This window comes from Sus scrofa, chromosome 8 (genome assembly GCF_054392235.1).
Source record: "Sus scrofa isolate SSC_HxYL_T2T_F1_AM1 chromosome 8, Sscrofa_HxYL_maternal_Yorkshire_Landrace_v2.0, whole genome shotgun sequence".
NCBI lineage: Eukaryota > Metazoa > Chordata > Mammalia > Artiodactyla > Suidae > Sus > Sus scrofa.
Genome location: NC_139390.1, coordinates 37,464,363 through 37,483,254, shown reverse-complemented (window position 1 = coordinate 37,483,254; position 18,892 = coordinate 37,464,363). Strand labels below are relative to the sequence as shown.

The 18,892-nt window shown below is 40.0% G+C and overlaps 1 protein-coding gene across 18 annotated transcripts in view; it reads left to right on the top strand.

Moving 5' to 3' along the window:
* The window catches only part of CORIN (corin, serine peptidase), a 297,345-nt gene that overhangs the window by 249,398 nt on the left and 29,055 nt on the right, over positions 1–18,892 (top strand). For 12 of the 18 annotated variants that reach the window (XM_084971974.1, XM_084971973.1, XM_084971972.1 and 9 more), the window contains 2 exons: positions 14,632–14,903; positions 16,683–16,816. In XM_084971974.1, the coding sequence (XP_084828100.1) occupies positions 14,632–14,903; positions 16,683–16,816 (406 nt within the window). Of the gene's footprint in view, positions 1–14,631; positions 15,145–15,370; positions 16,188–16,682; positions 16,817–16,941; positions 17,426–17,450; positions 17,553–18,892 lie in introns of those variants that run through there. The other 6 variants (XR_014812391.1, XR_014812392.1, XR_014812389.1 and 3 more) reach the window with 3 other exon arrangements.

Here is an 18,892-nt window from a genome sequence, read left to right as displayed (position 1 = left end):
TCCTCTCCAGGAAACCTGCATGAAAAACTATGCTTTACTATATGATCACAGCCCTTAACCCTCCAGGTCACCAGTGTCTCGATTTCTATCACACCAGCTCTTCACACTAACAAGACTTGGGGTTGCTGGTCTGCACATCTCCTCTGTTATCTCAGTCCATCCCTCTGGTCCTCATCTCTTTTCTTTCCCCAGCTAACCTAGTGTCCTGGGGTCCTCCCACCAGAACCTTCAACTTCTTTGTCCCTAGATCTTTCAGCCATGCCCACCAGAGAGACCTCCAGCTCAGAGTCAATGTGAATATCACGTTTTCAACCCTATCTCATGCTCTTCTGAACTAAGGTTGCCCAAGGATGTAGATTAGTGTCATGCCTGACTTTCAGCACCTGTTGGACCCTTAATATTACTCAATAATCTTTTCATCCATTTCTGGACAGCTCCCTGTCTCTTCAGAGAACAAAACCATGTGCTCACCCACCTGTACTGATCTGTCTTTTAATACACTCAAGAAAAGCAGTGAGAGGTTCTGTCTGACTTTTTATTATTAAGCCTATCCTGTATCCTAACCCTCTTTATCTTCTAGGTGCTTATAAACCAGGTCAGTCATTCACAATTTGTTCTTTACATTTTATGAACTTGAGAGATTTCATCCATTCCCAGCAAGTACCAATTTATCTACTGTTCTTTCTACTAACAGGAATTCTCCACTCTGGATCCTTACCTCCTCTGGGGTGCGATTTTTCAGTATCATTGGAGTTAAGTGTGGTTCTAAAAAGCTCTAGGTGACTCTGGCCTCATTCCATGCTCCCCACTGCCCTGCTCCCCCTGGGAGACATTCTTTGCCATCCTCCCCACTCAAGTGGAAAATGTCTGGGTCTAGATGTAGCCAGCAATTAGCTTAAACTTTGAGCCAATCTCCATGGATTCTGGGGTTCAGAGAAACTGGGAGTTCTTCCCCTTTCAACCTTTATAGTTACTTGTTCCTTTTAATCTTATAACTCATGTACTCTATACCTGCACCTGAACAGCTGACCAGCACTAGAGAACATCATACACCCGACTGCTAACGGAGCTCATGTCAAATGTGTAATCATGAATCTCAAATGAGCTTCTAACAATATGGTACCCATCCAATATATGCTCAGAGTAAAGCCACTATTTGACATCTTCTCCTCTCTCACCAAATCTCCTTCACTCTCCACTGGTCTCACTTCCATGGGTCATGAGGAAAATAGACACCATTATGTTTTTTGCCTTGTCTCACCCCTAATTCCAACAAGCTACCCATACCCATGGCCACATTCTCTCTTTTCCTTTGAGTTACGGTGATGGAAGATGTGTCCTTGCTCCTGTTTAAGGACAATCATATCCCCATTCACCTTTTCAAAGAGTTAATTTTTTAAATCATCGTTTCTATTTTTCATCTTCACTTTCTCCTTTTTTGGCTGGATCACGTCCTTCAGCAAACATACTGTGATGTCACCAACTCAAACCACCTTGTCTTGACTTCACATCCCTCTTCAAATATCACTCTATTTTGGCTAGTATTCACACTGTAAGTCCTAAAAGCATTTCCTCCAGTCACTCTCCACTTTTACACTTCTGTATCTCTCTCGGGGCACTCTGCTTATGCTCTCATCAAGGCTGCTTTAGAAAGGCCACTTCCCGAAGTCTTTAATGACTTCCATCTTGGCAGATCCAATGGTGAATTTTCAGTTTCCAACTCACTGGAAACCTCTCCAATATTTGATTACTACATCCTTCTTGAAATACTTTATTAAAAAAAATTTCTTATTTTCTTCTTATATCACTGACCTTCCTTTTTTTTCCCTCTTTTTGTAACTTCTCCTTTTTATGCTATGAATGTTTTCATCCCCCAGGACTATTACAAACATTTGTGCCCCCTTAATTTCATATGTTGAAAACCTAACCCCCAGCAGGATGGTTTTAGGAGGTGGGGCCCTTGAGAGGTAATTAGGTCATGAGAGCAAAACCTCCATAATGGGATGAGTGTCCTTATAAGGACAGGAAGAAAGCTAGCCCTCTCGCCCTCTACCATATAAAAATACAACAAGAAGACACATTTGTAAGTGAGGAAGGGGGTCTTCACCAGAACCAGACCGTGCTAGTACCCTAATCTTGAGCCTCTAGCCTGCACAGCTGTGAGAAATAAACGTTTGTTGTTTAAGCCACCCAGTCTGTGGTAATTTGTTATAACAGTCCTTGAGATAAGGTCTCAATTCTTAGCTTTCTTATCTGTCTACAATTCTCTAATCACATGATTTCAAATACTTGGTTATATTTAACAAATATGAATGTTAATTATTGATATGAATATAAAATATTTTTGGTGATTTCCAAATTTATTTATTTAATTTTTTTTACTGGAGTATAGTTGCTTTACAATGTTGTATTAGTTTCAGGTGTACAGCAAAGTGACATACATAGATAGATTCTTTTTCAGATTCATTTCTTTTATAGGTTGGAACAAAAATATTGAGTATAGTTCCCTGTGCCATATAGGTAGTCCTTGTTGTTTATCTATTTTATGTATAGTAGTGTGTATATGTTAATCCCAAACTCTAACTTATCCCTCCCCACCTTTCCCCCTTTGGTAACTATAAGTTTGTTTTCTCTATCTGTGGGCCAACTTTTGTTTTGTATATAAGTTCACTTGTATAATTTTTTTTTAGACTTCACATATAAGCAATATCATATGATATTTGTCTTTCTCTGCCTGGCTTACTTCACTTGGTATGATAACCTCTTAGTCCATCCATGCTGCTACAAATGGCATTATTTCATTTGTTTTTATGGTTGAGTAATATCCCATTCTATGTATGTACCACATCTTCTTTATCCATTCCTCTGTTGGTGGACATTTAGGTTGCTTCCATGTATTGGCTATTGTAAATAGTGGACTTTTTCAAATTATGGTTCTCTCTGGATATGTGCCTAGGAGTGGGGTTTTAGCTTATTAAGGAACCTCCGTACCATTCTCAGTAGTGGTTGCCAAAGCAGGCTTGACAAAGAAAAACAGAGCTGGAGGAATCAGGCGCCCTGACTTTAGACTATACTACAAAGCTACAGTAATCAAAACAGTATGGTACACAAAACACAGAACCAGAAATATAGATAAATGGAACAAAGTAGAAAGCCCATAAATAAACCCATGCAGACATAATGCCATTTGCAGCAACATGGATGGAACTAGAGACTCTCATACTGAGTGAAATGAGCCAGAAAGACAAAGACAAATACCATATGATATCACTTATAACTGGAATCTAATATCCAGCACAAATGAACATCTCCTCAGAAAAGAAAATCATGGACTTGGAGAAGAGACTTGTGGCTGCCTGATGGGAGGGGGAGGGAGTGGGAGGGATCGGGAGCTTGGGCTTATCAGACACAACTTAGAATAGATTTACAAGGAGATCCTGCTGAATAGCATTGAGAACTTTGTCTAGATACTCATGTTGCAACAGAAGAAAGGGTAGGGGAAAAATGTAATTGTAATGTATACATGTAAGGATAACCTGACCCCCTTGCTGTACAGTGGGAAAATAAAAAAAAATAAAAATAAACCCATGTACCTATGGTCAGTTAATCTATGAAAAAGGAAGCAAGAATATGCAAATATACAATGGAGAAAAGGAAGTCCATTCAATAAAATCTGCTGGGAAAACCGGGCAGCTACATGTAAAAGAGTGAAATTAGAACACTCTCTAACACTATACACAAAAATAAACTCTGAGTGGATTAAAGACCTAAATCTAAGGCCAGATACTATAAAGCCCTTAGAGGAAAACATAGGCAGAACATCTTTGACATAAATCATAGCAATATCTTTTGGTGGATCCATCTCCTAGGGTAATGAAAATAAAAACAAAAATAAACAAATGGGACCTAATTAAATTTAAAAGCTTTTTCACAGCAAGGGAAACCATAAACAAAACTAAAAGACAACCCACAGAATGGCAGAAAATATTTGCAAAGATTGTGACTGACAAGGGATTAGTCTCCAAAATATACAGACAGTTCATACAGCTCAATATCATGTATTCCAAATTTATATCTCTAGCACAACCCAGATTTTCTCCCAACCACCATTGCTACCTACCAACTGCAAACATACTTAAATGCTTAGATGAGGTGCCCATTTGAATGTGTAATAAGTATTCTATTTTACGTATCCAGAACAAAGCTTGATTCCTTACCTTGTCCATTGAGCAATAATTGTATGCTTCACTGACTTCCGTCATCTCAGTAAAAGGCATTGTTACCCATTGGTTTGCTAATACACCAAACCTTGGAGTCCTCCTTAATTCCTCTCACCTTTACTAGTGGTAAATTCTATAGAATCTTCTTCCAAAATATAGTTTGAACCCAACTACCTCTCTTCATCTTTATGCTATAATCCTAATCCAGCCACCATCATATCAGATCTATTAACTTCCTAGGGTGTCCATAACAAGGTACCACAAATTGAGTGGCTTGAATAACAGAAGTTCATTGTCTTACAGTTATGGAGGCTGAAAATCCAAGATCAGGGTATTGGGATGGTTGGTTCCTTCTAAAGGCTAAGAGAAAAAATGCTTCTTTGGTGTTTTGCTAGCAATCTTTGGCATTCTTTGTCCTATAGAAGTGTCATTCTGATCTTTGCCTTAATCTTCACACTTTGTGTGCATCTGTCTCTAAGTTTCCCTTTTTATAAGAATGCCAGTCATCTTAGATTAAGGCTTACCAAAATGGCTTCATTTTAACTTGATTACCTCTGTAAAGATCTTATCTACAAATAAGATCTTGTTCGAATATACCAGGAATTAGAATTTCGATATATGAAATTTGGGGCGAGGACATAAACAATTCATAACAACTTTTAAAATGGTCTCCTGTTGGTGTTCCCGTCATGGCTCAGTGGTTAACAAATCTGACTAGGAACTATGAGGTTGCAGGTTCGATCCCTGGCCTCACTCAATGGATTAAGGATCCGGCATTGCCATGAGCTGTGGTGTGGGTCACAGACGCAGCTTGGATCGCATTGCTGTGGCTGTGGTGTAGGCCAACGGCTACAGCTCCATTTAGACCCCTAACCTGGGAACCTCCATATGCTGTGGGTGTGGCCCTAGAAAAGACCATTAAAAAAAAAAAAAGTCTCCCGTTTTTTGACTACTCTCTTTTTCCCTCATTGTCTATTCTACACACAGTATGATAAAAAAAAAAATGTAAATCAAACCATGTCACCACCTCTGCTTGAACCTTACAACAGCTTCTCATTGTAGCAAGAATAAGATTCTCTTAGCATAGGCTTTAAATATCTAGTCCTACTTCTGCATTTGCCCCTACTATCTCATCACTTATTGGGCTCCAAACATCTCCCCTTTTTGTTCCTGAAGTTGCCCCAAGCTCATTCCTGCCTCAGGACCTTTGTACTTGCTGTCTGGAACACTCCTATAGAGTCACAAAGCTGCCTCCATCCCCTGATTCAAGTCTCAAAGCGTCACTTTGTTGAAGGTGTCACCATCCTAGCTAAAATGACCAGTCATTTTATCACATACCAGTCATCTCTATCCCATTACCCTATTTCTTCATTCCTAATTACCAGAGATAATCTTGCTTATATATACATGTATTTTTTTAAAATTTAGCCCAGTAGGTTGAAAGCTCAGTGAGGGCATGAACCTGTCTTCTTTACCTTTGTATTTTACATTGTTTCCTTCAGCAAGGAATATAGCAACCACTCAATACCTATTTGTTAACTGACTAACCAGTCCCTTCTTGGTGTTTCTTAGTAATCACGTCTGTAGTTCTTTGAGTAGTTAGAGCTGTAATTTGTCTGGAACTAGAAATGTTAACTCACCTACAGAAGGTCAGTGATCTTTTCCTGACTCCTCCTATATCTTAGACCAGAAACCAACTCAAAATTTCAGTGTTTTAAGCGCTTAAAAGTTTTATCACATGGAAGATGAATCTTCTGAATGTTGTCCAAAAAATCATTCTCTTTGAAAGCAGAAATTAGAAGTAAAGTTCAAATAGTTTTGCTTTGTTGTAGTTATCTGCTAATATTAAATTATTTGCCCCAAATAGAAATGTCCTCTTTTCTTATTCTTCCCCCATGTTCTTTTGCTGATAAGCCATTTTAATTTTTCCTGCCTTTATTTTCTTTTGAAACAAACCCCTGCTTTGACTATGACCAAGACTTTTTGACAGTCGCTACAATTTCATGCCACTGTTCTGTGATAAACTTAGCAGTTTCAAAGGTCTAGGACCCTTATGTAGTTATATTTACTTTTTAGCTGATTTAAATCACTTCCTTACTGCATTTTCTTACTGTAATCATTTGTGATGGTAAATCAGAATTTGGCACTCAAACTCTCCCATCGCTGTTGAGCTGTACTTGCTTTAAGAGTCTCTAGACACATTATCCTATCTTTCCCCTAAAACATTTTTAAATCTGATTGTTGAAAATCTAGGATGTGTATCTGACTAGGCTCTTCTCTTGCTTTCGTGGACCCTGGGATAATAGAATTGTCCACTTTCATGGACAATTTCAGTAACTGCATCACTGATGTCTAGCTCTCCCTCATATCTGGGGGATGTGTTCAGGAAAGAGAAGGTATCTTCTTGCAATCTGCCATCCTATCACTCACCAGGCACTTTCCACCCATCCTTCATGCTTTCCCTGCTGTGGCCAATACCTGATTCCAGCGTTGATGCCTTCAGACCTTTCTCTGTGTTTCCGAGAAGTTTAGTAGGAAGGATGTGGTATAAGTGTTCAAAGGACTAGGTTTCTGGTCTTTTGTCATCATTTAGTATCTCTGTGACTTTACATGAGTCACTCATCTGCTAGGAGTCACTGTTTTCTCTTCTCTAAAAAGAATATTCTCTATTTACACCTCACGGTTGGTGAAAAGGTCGTTTGAGATGAGTATAAAGAGATACTTGGAAACTGTAGAGATTTTATACTAATGAAGGATGCAGCTTTGATCTCTTTTCACTTGTTGGATACATTTTTAAACTTTTAGCCAGCATGTAAAACTATGTCTACTTTACATGAAATCCAGAACTTTGGCTTCCCTTAAATAATCAGAAGGTCAAGGTCACAGTGGTCCTCCCAACACTTGAGCAATCGCAGGCCCCGAGGGACACATGGCCCTCAAGATGGGGGAGTCTAGTGGTCTGATGTCTTCTGCTTAATTGACTTACACCCAGCCTCTCTGTGCAATTACCTTGTGGTCACATTATTTTAAAGTCTATTCATTGCATGTGTTAACAGAATTCTTTTTTTTTTTTTTGTCTTTTGTCTTTTGTCTTTTTAGGGCCACACCTGCGTCATGTGGAGGTTCCCAGGCTAAGGGTCTAATGGGAGCTGTAGCCACCAGCCTACACCACAGCCATAACAATGCCAGATCTGAGCCGCATCTGCGACCTACACCACAGCTCACTGCAACACCAGATCCTTAACCCACTGAGCGAGGCCAGAGGTAGAACCTGCAACCTCATGGGTTCCTAGTCGGCTTCGTTTCCGCTGAGCCATGATGGGAACTCCTAACAGAGAATTCTTTAAAAATACCCAGGACAGGTGCAATATGACAAGTAAGAGTTTCCTAAGATGGGTAGGAAAGCAATGAGGTTTTCTTGTAACATTTCTTCACGTAGTGTAAATATGGTAAATTTTGAACTACTTCCAAGTTACTGCTTGACTGTGCCATTTCTGGAGTAAGTCTCATAACATAGAATGATTTCTATCACAAATGTTATATTAATTTTCTTAAAAGAGGAAAATAGTAAATATAAAATATTTGGAGAAAAATCAGAAAGAGTAAAAGGAGGGGAAAATTTGTGCTCTTAAGAAGAGATGAAGATAGAACATCTCTAAACTTCTCTAGCTGAATTAAGTGAAAATTTAGACATTTTCATATCTAAACTAGAGTTGAGTGTGGCAGATTGCAAATTGAAACTGGTTATTGTGTCCAGAGACCCTGTGCCTGCAATTCTGTATAAACTTCCCTGAATGCTTTGATGCACCTGAGATATGTAAGTAGCTGTGTTTTCTCTCTAGAGTGATGACTGAAGAATTGGAAGTTGAATTCCTTTTCTCTCAACATTGTCTATCAGATATATTCATTATTCAAACACTAGGATAAACAGGAAGCAAATGAAATGTGACTTTCTGGTAGTGAAAGACCATCTAGAACGAGAATGCAAGGAGAAGGTCTCTTAACATCTTCCTTAGCCACTTTCATCGTTGTCGATGGATTTTCACCTGGCTTCACTGTGGCTGCTGACCCACTCTGAGTGAGGATCTTTGCACAAACTTCTTTAAGGATGTGTCACGTATCCTTGTGATTGCTTTGAGGTCCGACAGGACTGAGAAGAAAATCCCCTTGATGCTGATGATTTCCAGATGCTATATTTGGCTTTTTTTCTTTGTAGCCCAAATTAACTCTTCAGTAATATGGCCATATGAACATAGTTTGTTCCTGTGTGTTTCTCTAGTGGGTACTTTTTGCTGAAACTAGGTTCCTATGGCCTTCATGCAGTCAGTCCTAAATCCTCTACCCTCTTTTTCCTTCTACCCAGGTAAGGTGACTCATTTTCTCTAGCATATGCTTACTATACCAATATTCCATATATATATATATATATATATCTTCATGTACCCCTTTTGAACAACAGGTTATTGTTTTTCCTGGCTTAGGGAAAAAAAATTTAAAGAGACTTTATTTTCCCCTTTATACCCATGACAAAAAAGAAAATAGAACAATTTCCTTACTGAATACACAAAGTATATGAATTTCCTATGTACTTTTTTTTTTCTTTTGGTGGATATTAATGCCATAGGAACAATAGCTTGTGTCATAAGAGATTGCTGGATACGAGTTAATGATATTTAGCGGTTTTATTGATACTTACGTTTTGCTGTTTAGAATTAGATTAGCCCCAGTATAGTAATTAAGTCTGAAAATTTTACACTCTTTCACCTTGTTATAAATAATTTGCTTTGTTCAACTGATTGTCATACTGCTTGTGATTTAAGAAGACAGGTGAGTCCTTGTAACCAAAACTGAGTAGCTAATTCAAGGCAAGAAGCTATCAAATAGCTAGACATTGGAAATTAATAATTGCTCAATTTCATTTTTTTTTTTTTATTTTCCCACTGTACAGCAAGGGGGTCAGGTTATCCTTACATGTATACATTACAATTACATTTTTTCCCCTACCCTTTCTTCTGTTGCAACATGAGTATCTAGACATAGTTCTCAATGCTATTCAGCAGGATCTCCTTGTAAATCTATTCTAAGTTGTGTCTGATAAGCCCAAGCTCCCGATCCCTCCCACTCCCTCCCCCTCCCATCAGGCAGCCACAAGTCTCTTCTCCAAGTCCATGATTTTCTTTTCTGAGGAGATGTTCATTTGTGCTGGATATTAGATTCCAGTTATAAGTGGTATCATATGGTATTTGACTTTGTCTTTCTGGCTCATTTCACTCAGGATGAGATTCTCTAGTTCCATCCATGTTGCTGCAAATGGCATTATGTCATCCTTTTTTATGGCTGAGTAGTATTCCATTGTGTATATATACCACCTCTTCCGAATCCAATCATCTGTTGATGGACATTTGGGTTGTTTCCATGTCCTGGCTATTGTGAATAGTGCTGCAATGAACATGCGGGTGCATGTGTCTCTTTTAAGTAGAATTTTGTCCGGATAGATGCCCAAGAGTGGGATTGCAGGGTCATATGGAAGTTCTATGTATAGATTTCTAAGGTATCTCCAAACTGTTCTCCATAGTGGCTGTACCAGTTTACATTCCCACCAGCAGTGCAGGAGGGTTCCCTTTTCTCCACAGCCCCTCCAGCACTTGTTATTTGTGGATTTATTAATGATGGCCATTCTGACTGGTGTGAGGTGGTATCTCATGGTAGTTTTGATTTGCATTTCTCTTATAATCAGCGATGTTGAGCATTTTTTCATGTGTTTGTTGGCCATCTGTATATCTTCTTTGGAGAAATGTCTATTCAGGTCTTTTGCCCATTTTTCCATTGATTGATTGGTTTTTTTGCTGTTGAGTTGTATAAGTTGCTTATATATTCTAGAGATTAAGCCCTTGTCAGTTGCATCATTTGAAACTATTTTCTCCCATTCTGAAAGTTGTCTTTTTGTTTTCTTTTGGGTTTCCTTTGCTGTGCAAAAGCTTTTCAGTTTGATGAGGTCCCATGGGTTTATTTTTGCTCTAATTTCAAAAAAAAATAATAATTGCTCAATTTCAGATGTCTTAAACCGTAGAATCTCAAGTGAATATTGAATTTCTCAGATGTTCATGTACTTATTCCTCTAGACTAAAAAAATGGAAGGAACAAGAAGCCAGAGGGAGGAAGAGGGGAAGAAGGCAGGTAGGCAGGCAGGTAGGCATGATCTTTGAGTGATGACTTTAATGAAAAATAATTATTATAATATTCTGTAATGTTCATTAGATAGCATTTCCTGCACTTTATTATAATTGTTTACTTGTCATCTTCACTCAATTCTAAAGTTTGTATAGGCAGGGATCATGTCTTTATTATTGTAATCCCTGGCACAACATATATATGTGTGTATATGTGTGAATGTATGTTTCTCTCTACATACGCAGACATATATATATTCAAATAATGACATCAATTTTTATTGGAGTGTAGTTGAAGTACAATGTTATATGTTTCAAGTGTATAACATAATGATTCACAATTTTAAGGTTATATTCCATTTATAGTTATAAAATATTGACTATACAGCAAGGACTTAGTGTATAGCACAAGGAAATATATTCAATAGTTATAACTTACAATAACCCATAATGGAAACGAATCTGAAAAAGAATGTATACTGAATCATTTTGCTGTACACCTGAATCATTGTAAATAAACTATACTTTAAGAAAATATTGGGAGTTCCCATCATGGCACAGTGGTTAACGAATCCGACTAGGAACCATGAGGTGGCGGGTTTGATCCCCGGCCTTGCTCAGTGGGTTAAGGATCCGGCGTTGCAGTGAGCTATGATGTAGGTTGCAGACGTGGCTCGGATCCCGCGTTGCTGTGGCCCTGGCGTAGGCAGGTGGCTGCAGCTCTGGTTAGATCCCTAGCCTGGGAACCTCCATATGCCGTGGGAAGCAGCTCTTGAAAAGGCAAAAAGCCAAAAAAAAAAAAATATTGACTATAACCCTGTGCTGTACAACATATCACCGTAGCTTATTTTATACATAGTGGTTTGCACCTCTTCATACCCTCCTCCTGTCTTGTCCCTCTCCCCTTCTCTCTCACAGCTGGCAACCTTTAGTTTGTTCTCTATATCTGTGAATCTATTTCTTTTTTGTTATGTTCACTAGGTTATTTTTTTAGATTCTACATATACATGATCTCATACAGTATTTGTTTTTCTCTGTCTGATTTATTTCACTTAGCATAATACTCTCCAAGTCCATTCATGTTGTTGCAAATGGTAAGCTTCATTCTTTTTTCTGACCTAGTCATATCCCTTAATATAACATACTGCATCTTCATCCATTCATCTGTTGATGTACCACTTAGGTTGTTTCCATATGACATCAATTTTGATAGCTGTATTTTTTTTTTTACAATGGAAAAAGGACAGAATGCCTAACTGTATAGAAGAATCTTTTAGTAGTCTGGTCTAAGAACCCAACAGTGCTAAAAACAGGTGAATATTGGCTTTGCACACTTTTTCCCTAACTCTCCTGAAATTTTAGTCCTTGGAATTTTTTCCATGCATGAGAAAATGGTGAAAAAGGGCATGCCAAAGAAAAAGGAGGGTGGGTAGGTTTTTTTTTTAGATTCCTCAGGCAACTATTTAAAATACAAATTCTGGAGTTAACGTTGTGGCGCAGTGGTTAACGAATCTGACTAGGAACCATGAGGTTATGGGTTCGATTCCTGGCCTTGCTCAATGGGTTAACGATCCGGTGTTGTCATGAGCTGTGGTGTAGGTCGCAGATGTGGCTCAGATCCCACGTTGCTGTGGCTCTGGTGTAGACGGGTGGCTACAGCTCCAATTAGACCCCCAGCCTGGGAACTCCATGTGCCATGGGAGCGGGCCTAGAAAAGGTAAAAATAAATAAATAAAATACAAATTCCCAGGCCCCAGCCCAAACTTTCAGGTGATCTGGCGTGATGTCCAAAACAATCCATATATGAAAGCTCCTCAGATGATTCCAAATTCAGCCTCAGTTTGAAAACAACTAGTCTGGCCAAATCAGCATATGTGAGTTGGAAAAGCTTGCAAGTGGGGACAGTGATGGCATGGCTGGTGTATCACCACAGTGTGAGGGAGTGTCCACAATAAAAGCTCCATACTACAACACTGTGAGTCACTAAATGTCCATGCCTCTGGTCCTGGCCCACTCTTGAGGAAAAGAAACTGAGAATAGGGGGAGATGGAGGCAGTGATGATGAACAGGCCTTGCTTAGGTGGTTGGAGCTGGGCATTAATAAATATTTTGAAACATCATCCATTGAGCTATTATTAACCAAACACTTGTTGAGAACCCACTGCATGCCAGGTCCTAGGTCCTGGGAATATCAGCCAAGTCCCTGCCTTCACAGACCTTATATTCTCAGAGAAGACAGATAATAGACCAAGAAATATGTCAATGTCATTGATATCAATGAGGGCTTTTGAGACAAAAATTAAAGCTGGGTCAAGTGTAGAGAGTGTTGGGGTAAAGGCTAGATGGGGCAGTCAAGGAGGACAGTTCTAAGGAGGTGATGTTTGAGCTGGGACCTGGGTAAAGAGAGGAATAAAGCTGAGATGCAGGTGAGAGCTGAGAGAACAGCAAAGGAAGGTGAGAGAACAAACAAAGCAGAGAGAACAAATGAAGCACAACTTGAGTTGTTCGTGTCCTTGACATGTCCAAAAATACGTAGTCCCTGGGGTTCCAATGGAGCAGGTCCTGTGGGGCCTCGAAGGCCATGGATAGGAGTCTACAGTTTGTCTCGAGTGTGATTCAAAGTCCTTGCAAATTTATGAGCAGGAAATGGATGTAATCTGATTTTATTTTTTATTTTTTATTTTTTTTAGAGCTGTGCCCTTGGCACATGGAAGTTCCCAGGCTAGGGGTTGAATTGGACCTGCAGGTGCTGGCCTACATCACAGCCACAGCCATACCAGATCCAGCCTACACTGTAGCTCAGAGCAACGCCAGATCCTTAACCTACTGAGTGAGGCCAGGAATTGAACCTGTATCCTCATGAGTACTAGTCGGATTCATTACCACTGAGCCACAAACAGAACTCCTAATTTTATTTTTTAAAAGATCACTCTGTTACTGTGAGGAGAGTGGTAGGGGCTAAGAGTAAAAGAAGAGCCACCATTTAGGAGGTAAGAGAAGCTTAGATTAGGGTTGTCGTGGTGGCAGAAGGAGAGAAAACAAGATTCAGAGTATATTTGAAAGTTCTAAGCACCAACAGGTGCATTCAGTGTTGGGTATAAGAGAGGTGATTCAACTGCATAACTGGTGGTTATAAACGTCAGATGACTAGAATGAATTCTGACTGCTTAGACCATCCCCAAATGCACAGTAAACACTAATAAATCTTAGCCAGTATCAAACATACAAGTGCACGTGTTGGATGGATAATTGAGGGTACAAGTCTGCAGCTCAAGGGAGAGGGTGGAGCTGGAGATACAGGTTTAGGAGGTACCAGGCTACAGGTAGCATTTAATGCCACTGGACTAGATGAAATCCTTAAGGAGGTGAGTATAGAATGAGGAGACTGAAGGCAGAGCCCTGGGACACTTCAGGATAGACAGTGGAGCAGAGCAGAAGGATCCAGCAGAGAAGACAGACAAGAGGGGTTGCCAGAGATGGGAGGAAATTCTGGAGCGTGGAGAGTCCTGGACATTGAATGGGAAGTCTTTTAAGGTAAAATTGATTAGACATGGCTGACAAGTATTCAAAAACAATGAAGTCCATTAGAAGCTGGGAGTGACCTTTTTAAACCCCTGCCATGAAATTTTCAGAAGCCATCCCTGAAAATTTGACATTTCTCTGAGGCACTGGAAATCCTTCTTGGAGGAGTCTCTCTCAGCTTTGGTTTTGTTGTTGTTGTTGTTCGTTTTTGGTTTTTTTTTTTTCTGTTTTTTTTTTTTTGTTTGTTTTTTGTTTTGTTTGTTCGGCCACAATGTGCAGTGGCTTAATGTGGGATCTTAGTTTCCTGACCAGGAATTGAACCCCTGAAAGCACCAAAGTCTAACATCTAGACCACCAGGGAACTCCCAGTCTTGGCTTTTTAGTCTCTTTTAAATTTTTTTTCTCATCTCCTTTCTCTTGTTCTCATGTTGTCATAATCTTTCCACTCAATGAAGCATGTAACTACTCTGCCTCCCTTTCAAACGGAACAAGTTTTATTTTCCAGAACAGCCCCATTCACAAGCCTGAGCTCTGCCTTCCACAACAATGCAATATTTACAAAGTGCTCAAGGCATGATAGAAATGCTCCTTATATGAATACATGCGAGATGGGCATGGAAAGAGCTATCATTTACATAAATATTGTAAAAATCATATGTAAATTTTCAAAGATAAACCTTGAGTTTAAGACACCAATAGCTCTTGAATTATTATTTTAGGAGAGAGAATGCTGCCGTTTGGAAAGTGGTGTTTGGCATCAATAACCTGGACCACCCGTCGACATTCATGCAGACGCGCCTCGTGAAATCCATCATCCTGCATCCTCGCTACAGTCACACGGTGGTGGACTATGACATCAGCATAGTGGAGCTAAGCGAAGACATCAATGAAACAAGCTATGTCCGGCCGGTCTGCCTACCCAGCCCGGAGCAATCATTGGAACCAGATACGTACTGCTACATCACAGGCTGGGGACACATGGGCAACAAAAGTAAGTCAGGAGCCTCAGGAGCACATGCCTCACAGGTCGTAACTAGAAAACCCTAGGGTACTTTCTAGCCTTGGGCAATAATTGTTTCCCATTCCCTAACCTCTAGACCACCAGGGAACTCCCAGCCTTGGCCACAAATACTTAACATATGTCCAGGTTCAATCCCTCGCCTCACTCAGTGGGTTCAGGATCTGGCGTTGTTGTGAGCTGCCGTGTAGGTCACAGATGCAGCTCATATCTGGTGTAGTCCAGCAGCTGCAGCTCTCATTTGATCCCTAACCTGGGAACTTCCATATGCTGATATGCTGCCACAGATGTGGCCCTAAAAATCAAAAAACAAACAAAGCCTGCAAACAGTACTGTGATATATGTGAGCAGAAATTTTTGTTTGTTTGTTTGTTTGTTTTTGCTTTTTAGGGCCATTCCTGCAGCATATGGAAGTTCCCAGACTAGGGGTCCCATTGGAGCTGTAGCTGCCAGCCTATACCACAGCCACAGCAACTCAGGTTCTGAGCCACATCGGCACCTTACACTACATCTCATAGCCAGGCCAGATCCCCGACCCACTGAGTAAGGCCAGGGATCGAACCCGTGTCCTTATGGATACTAGCCAGATTTGTTTCCATTGTGCCACAATGGGAACTCTAGCAGAATCTTTTTATATGGCCTCTACTCGTATTGTTTTCAGTATACACATTAAACTCATAGTAATTGTGTGATATGTAACACAATACCACATTTATAATGTAGCAGGAAGAGCAAGGGTCTGAATTCAGTGAGGAAGATCTTATTGATCCCGCTGCACCACTTTGTAGCTTACTATAAAATGGAAAAAGTAATAGCATCTGACTAACTCAATGGGAATATTATAAAGATTAAAGGCAACAGGCCCAGGGAATGCTGAGTTCAGGAGCCCGGCTCACTGCTGATACCCAGGAAATGTTATCCATGGTTCTTCCTACCATTCTTTTGACAACTTGGGAAATTTCCACTTCCTGCATTGCATTGATTTTTCCAAACATCATTCCTTTTTCCAACAAGGTACCCTGAACATAAACCCTGCTTCACCATCACTATCTAAAAGGAGAACAGTGTATATATTTTGTAGAGTCGCTGAACAATGAGGGATTCTTGCTGTCTGGTTTTGAGAAATCCATTGTTATTCTGGGAGAGATTTCCAGCAAGATGTAATTCACACATTCTCTCTGCTGACATGAAGGGATGGCTCTTCCCTTTCAACATTGCCCTAAAACATCCTTTCGGATTAAAAGTTCTGACCTCAAACGATGGCTACTGTAATATATGGTGAGACACATTGTTTAAACCAAAGATAAGGCAACCCTTGCCCTGTTGGACTGAACAGGTGACCCGAACGTAGGCAGAACTGGGCTCCCATGCCGAGCTGTCACCGATCTGGTAGCCCCCATCTAAGGCAGTGCTCTGCCTTGATTATCTTCCTTTTCCTTGTAGTAGCTCCTGCTTTTGTTGCCACATGTAATAAGAGAGGAAAAGCACGTGCCAGGTTACCTAACCAACTTACGTCACCAGCCTGTGCCTGGATTTTTCTCATTAACAAAACAAAGGGGTTGGATGAAATGGTTGCCATCAGCACCTCTGATTGGAAAATGCAGATTCCAGACAGGCCTTGTCTTTGAAATTCAATTTTAATAGTGAGTCTCTTGGTAGAAAATGTAGTCCTTTCATGTATGGTTAGCCTCATTTGTGCATCGTTTTACCCTGATGTATTTTATTTCTCCTCCTTTAAAAAAAAAAATCCAGTGCCTTTTAAGCTGCAAGAAGGCGAAGTCCACATTATTTCCCTGGAGCAGTGTCAGTCCTACTTTGACATGAAGACCATTACCACGCGGATGATCTGTGCCGGCTACGAGTCTGGCACCGTCGACTCGTGCATGGTAAGCTGCTTTCCGGTGCCCAGGGAGACTCCGTTCAGCAATAGCTTTCATGGGTCTGTATAAGCTCAGTATTATTCACGTATGGCCCTTTTGAACATCATTTGTTACTAAATGTTTATTCACAGGGGTTTTTCCTTCATCCAAGACCCAAGCAATCCCTTGAACTACCTCCATGCCCCTAACTCAGGTGGGCTTCTGCTTTCTCACCTCCTGCTTAGGGAACATCACCCGGAGTCGGCACCAGGAGGAAAAGCCATTGTTCTGGTCCATCTCATTGGACCATTTTAGTGGCTAGGACACACAAGTTTTTAAGAGCAGCTAGTAACCTTGGCTCCAAATGGGCTGCCCTAAGCAGCAGAGGGACAGACACCTAGAACATACTCGGCTATCAGGGTGATAGCACTAAAGCACAGACAACACCAAAACCTCTGGACTGTGTGACAGGACCACCTCTGTCTCAGGAACTGATCACGCTGACATTGTCTGGGCCTTCACTTGATTGTTAGAATGTCTTTTTTTTTTACAATTTAATTTTTATTTTACATTGGAGTATAGTTGATTGAAAATGCTCTTAGTTTCAAGTGTGCAGTAAAGTGATTCGGTTATACATATCCATATGTCCATTCTTTTTCAGATTCTTTTTCCATAGAGGTTATTACAGAATACTGAGTAGAGCTCCCTGTGCTATACAGAAGGTCCTTGTTGATTAATCTACATACTACTCTATATAAAATAGGTAATCTCAGACTCCTAATTTATCTCTCCCCCACCACCTCTCCCTTTAGGCAACCTTAAATTGTTTTTGAAGTCTGTGAGTCTGTTTCTGTTTTGCCAGAAGTTCATTTGTATCATTTTTTTTCTTAGTTCCCACATTTAAGTGATATATTTGTCTTTCTCTGACTTACTTCACTTAGTGTGATAATCCCTAAATCCATCCATGTTGCTGAAGATGGCACTATTTCATTCTTCTTTACTCTTTTTGTTTTGGCCACCCCAAAGCACATGGAGTTCCTGGGCCAGAAATCAGATCTGAACCACAGTTGCGACCTATGCCAACACTGGATCCTTAACCCACTGTGCCAGGCAGGGGATCAAACCTGTGTCCCAGTGCTCCAGAGACACCACCAAATCCCATTGTGCCACAGTGGGAACTACTCATTCCTTTTGATGGCCGAGTAATATTCCATTGTATATATATATATGTAGCACATCTTCTTTATCTGTTTATCTGCTGATGGACACTTAGGTTGCTTCCATGTCTTGGCTATTTTAACTAGTGTTGCAGTGATTATTGGGGTGCATATAACTTTTCAATTATGGTTTTCTCCAAATATATGCCCAGGAGTGGGATTGCTGGATCATATGGTAGCTTTATGTTTAGTTTTTTTTTTTTTTAAGGAGGTTGCATACTGTTTCCATAATGGTTGTACTAATTTATATTCCCATCAACAGTGTAGGAGGGTTCCCTTTTCTTCATGCCCTCTCCAGCATGTATTATTTGTACAGATTTTTTGATGATGGCCATTCTGGTTGGTGTGAAGAGATACCTCATTGTAGTTTTTATTTGTATTTCTCTAATCATTAGTGGTGTTGAGCATCTTTCATGACTTTTGACCATCTGAATGGCTTCTTTGAAGAAGCCAATACCCAATTATGTCTTCTGACATTTTTTCATTCTTTGATATTGAGCTGCATGAGTTATTTATATCTTGGAGCTCAATCCCTTGTTGATCACTGTGTTTGCAAATGTTTTCTCCCATTCTGTGGGTGTCTTCATTTTGTTTATGGTTTCCTTTGCTGTGCAAAAGCTTTTAAGTTTAATTAGGTCCCATTTGCTTATTATTATTTACTTTTCATTGCTCTAGGGGTATGTCTGAAAAGATATTGCTGCAATTTCTGTCAGAGTGTTCTGCCTATGTTTTTGTCTAAGAATTTTATAGCATCTGGTTTTATATTTAGGTCTTCAGGCCATTTTGAGTTTTTTTGTGTATGGCATTAAGAATGTTCTAAGTTCACTCTTTTACATATAGCTGCCCAGTTTTCCCAGCACTAGTTACTGAAGAGACTGTCTTTTCT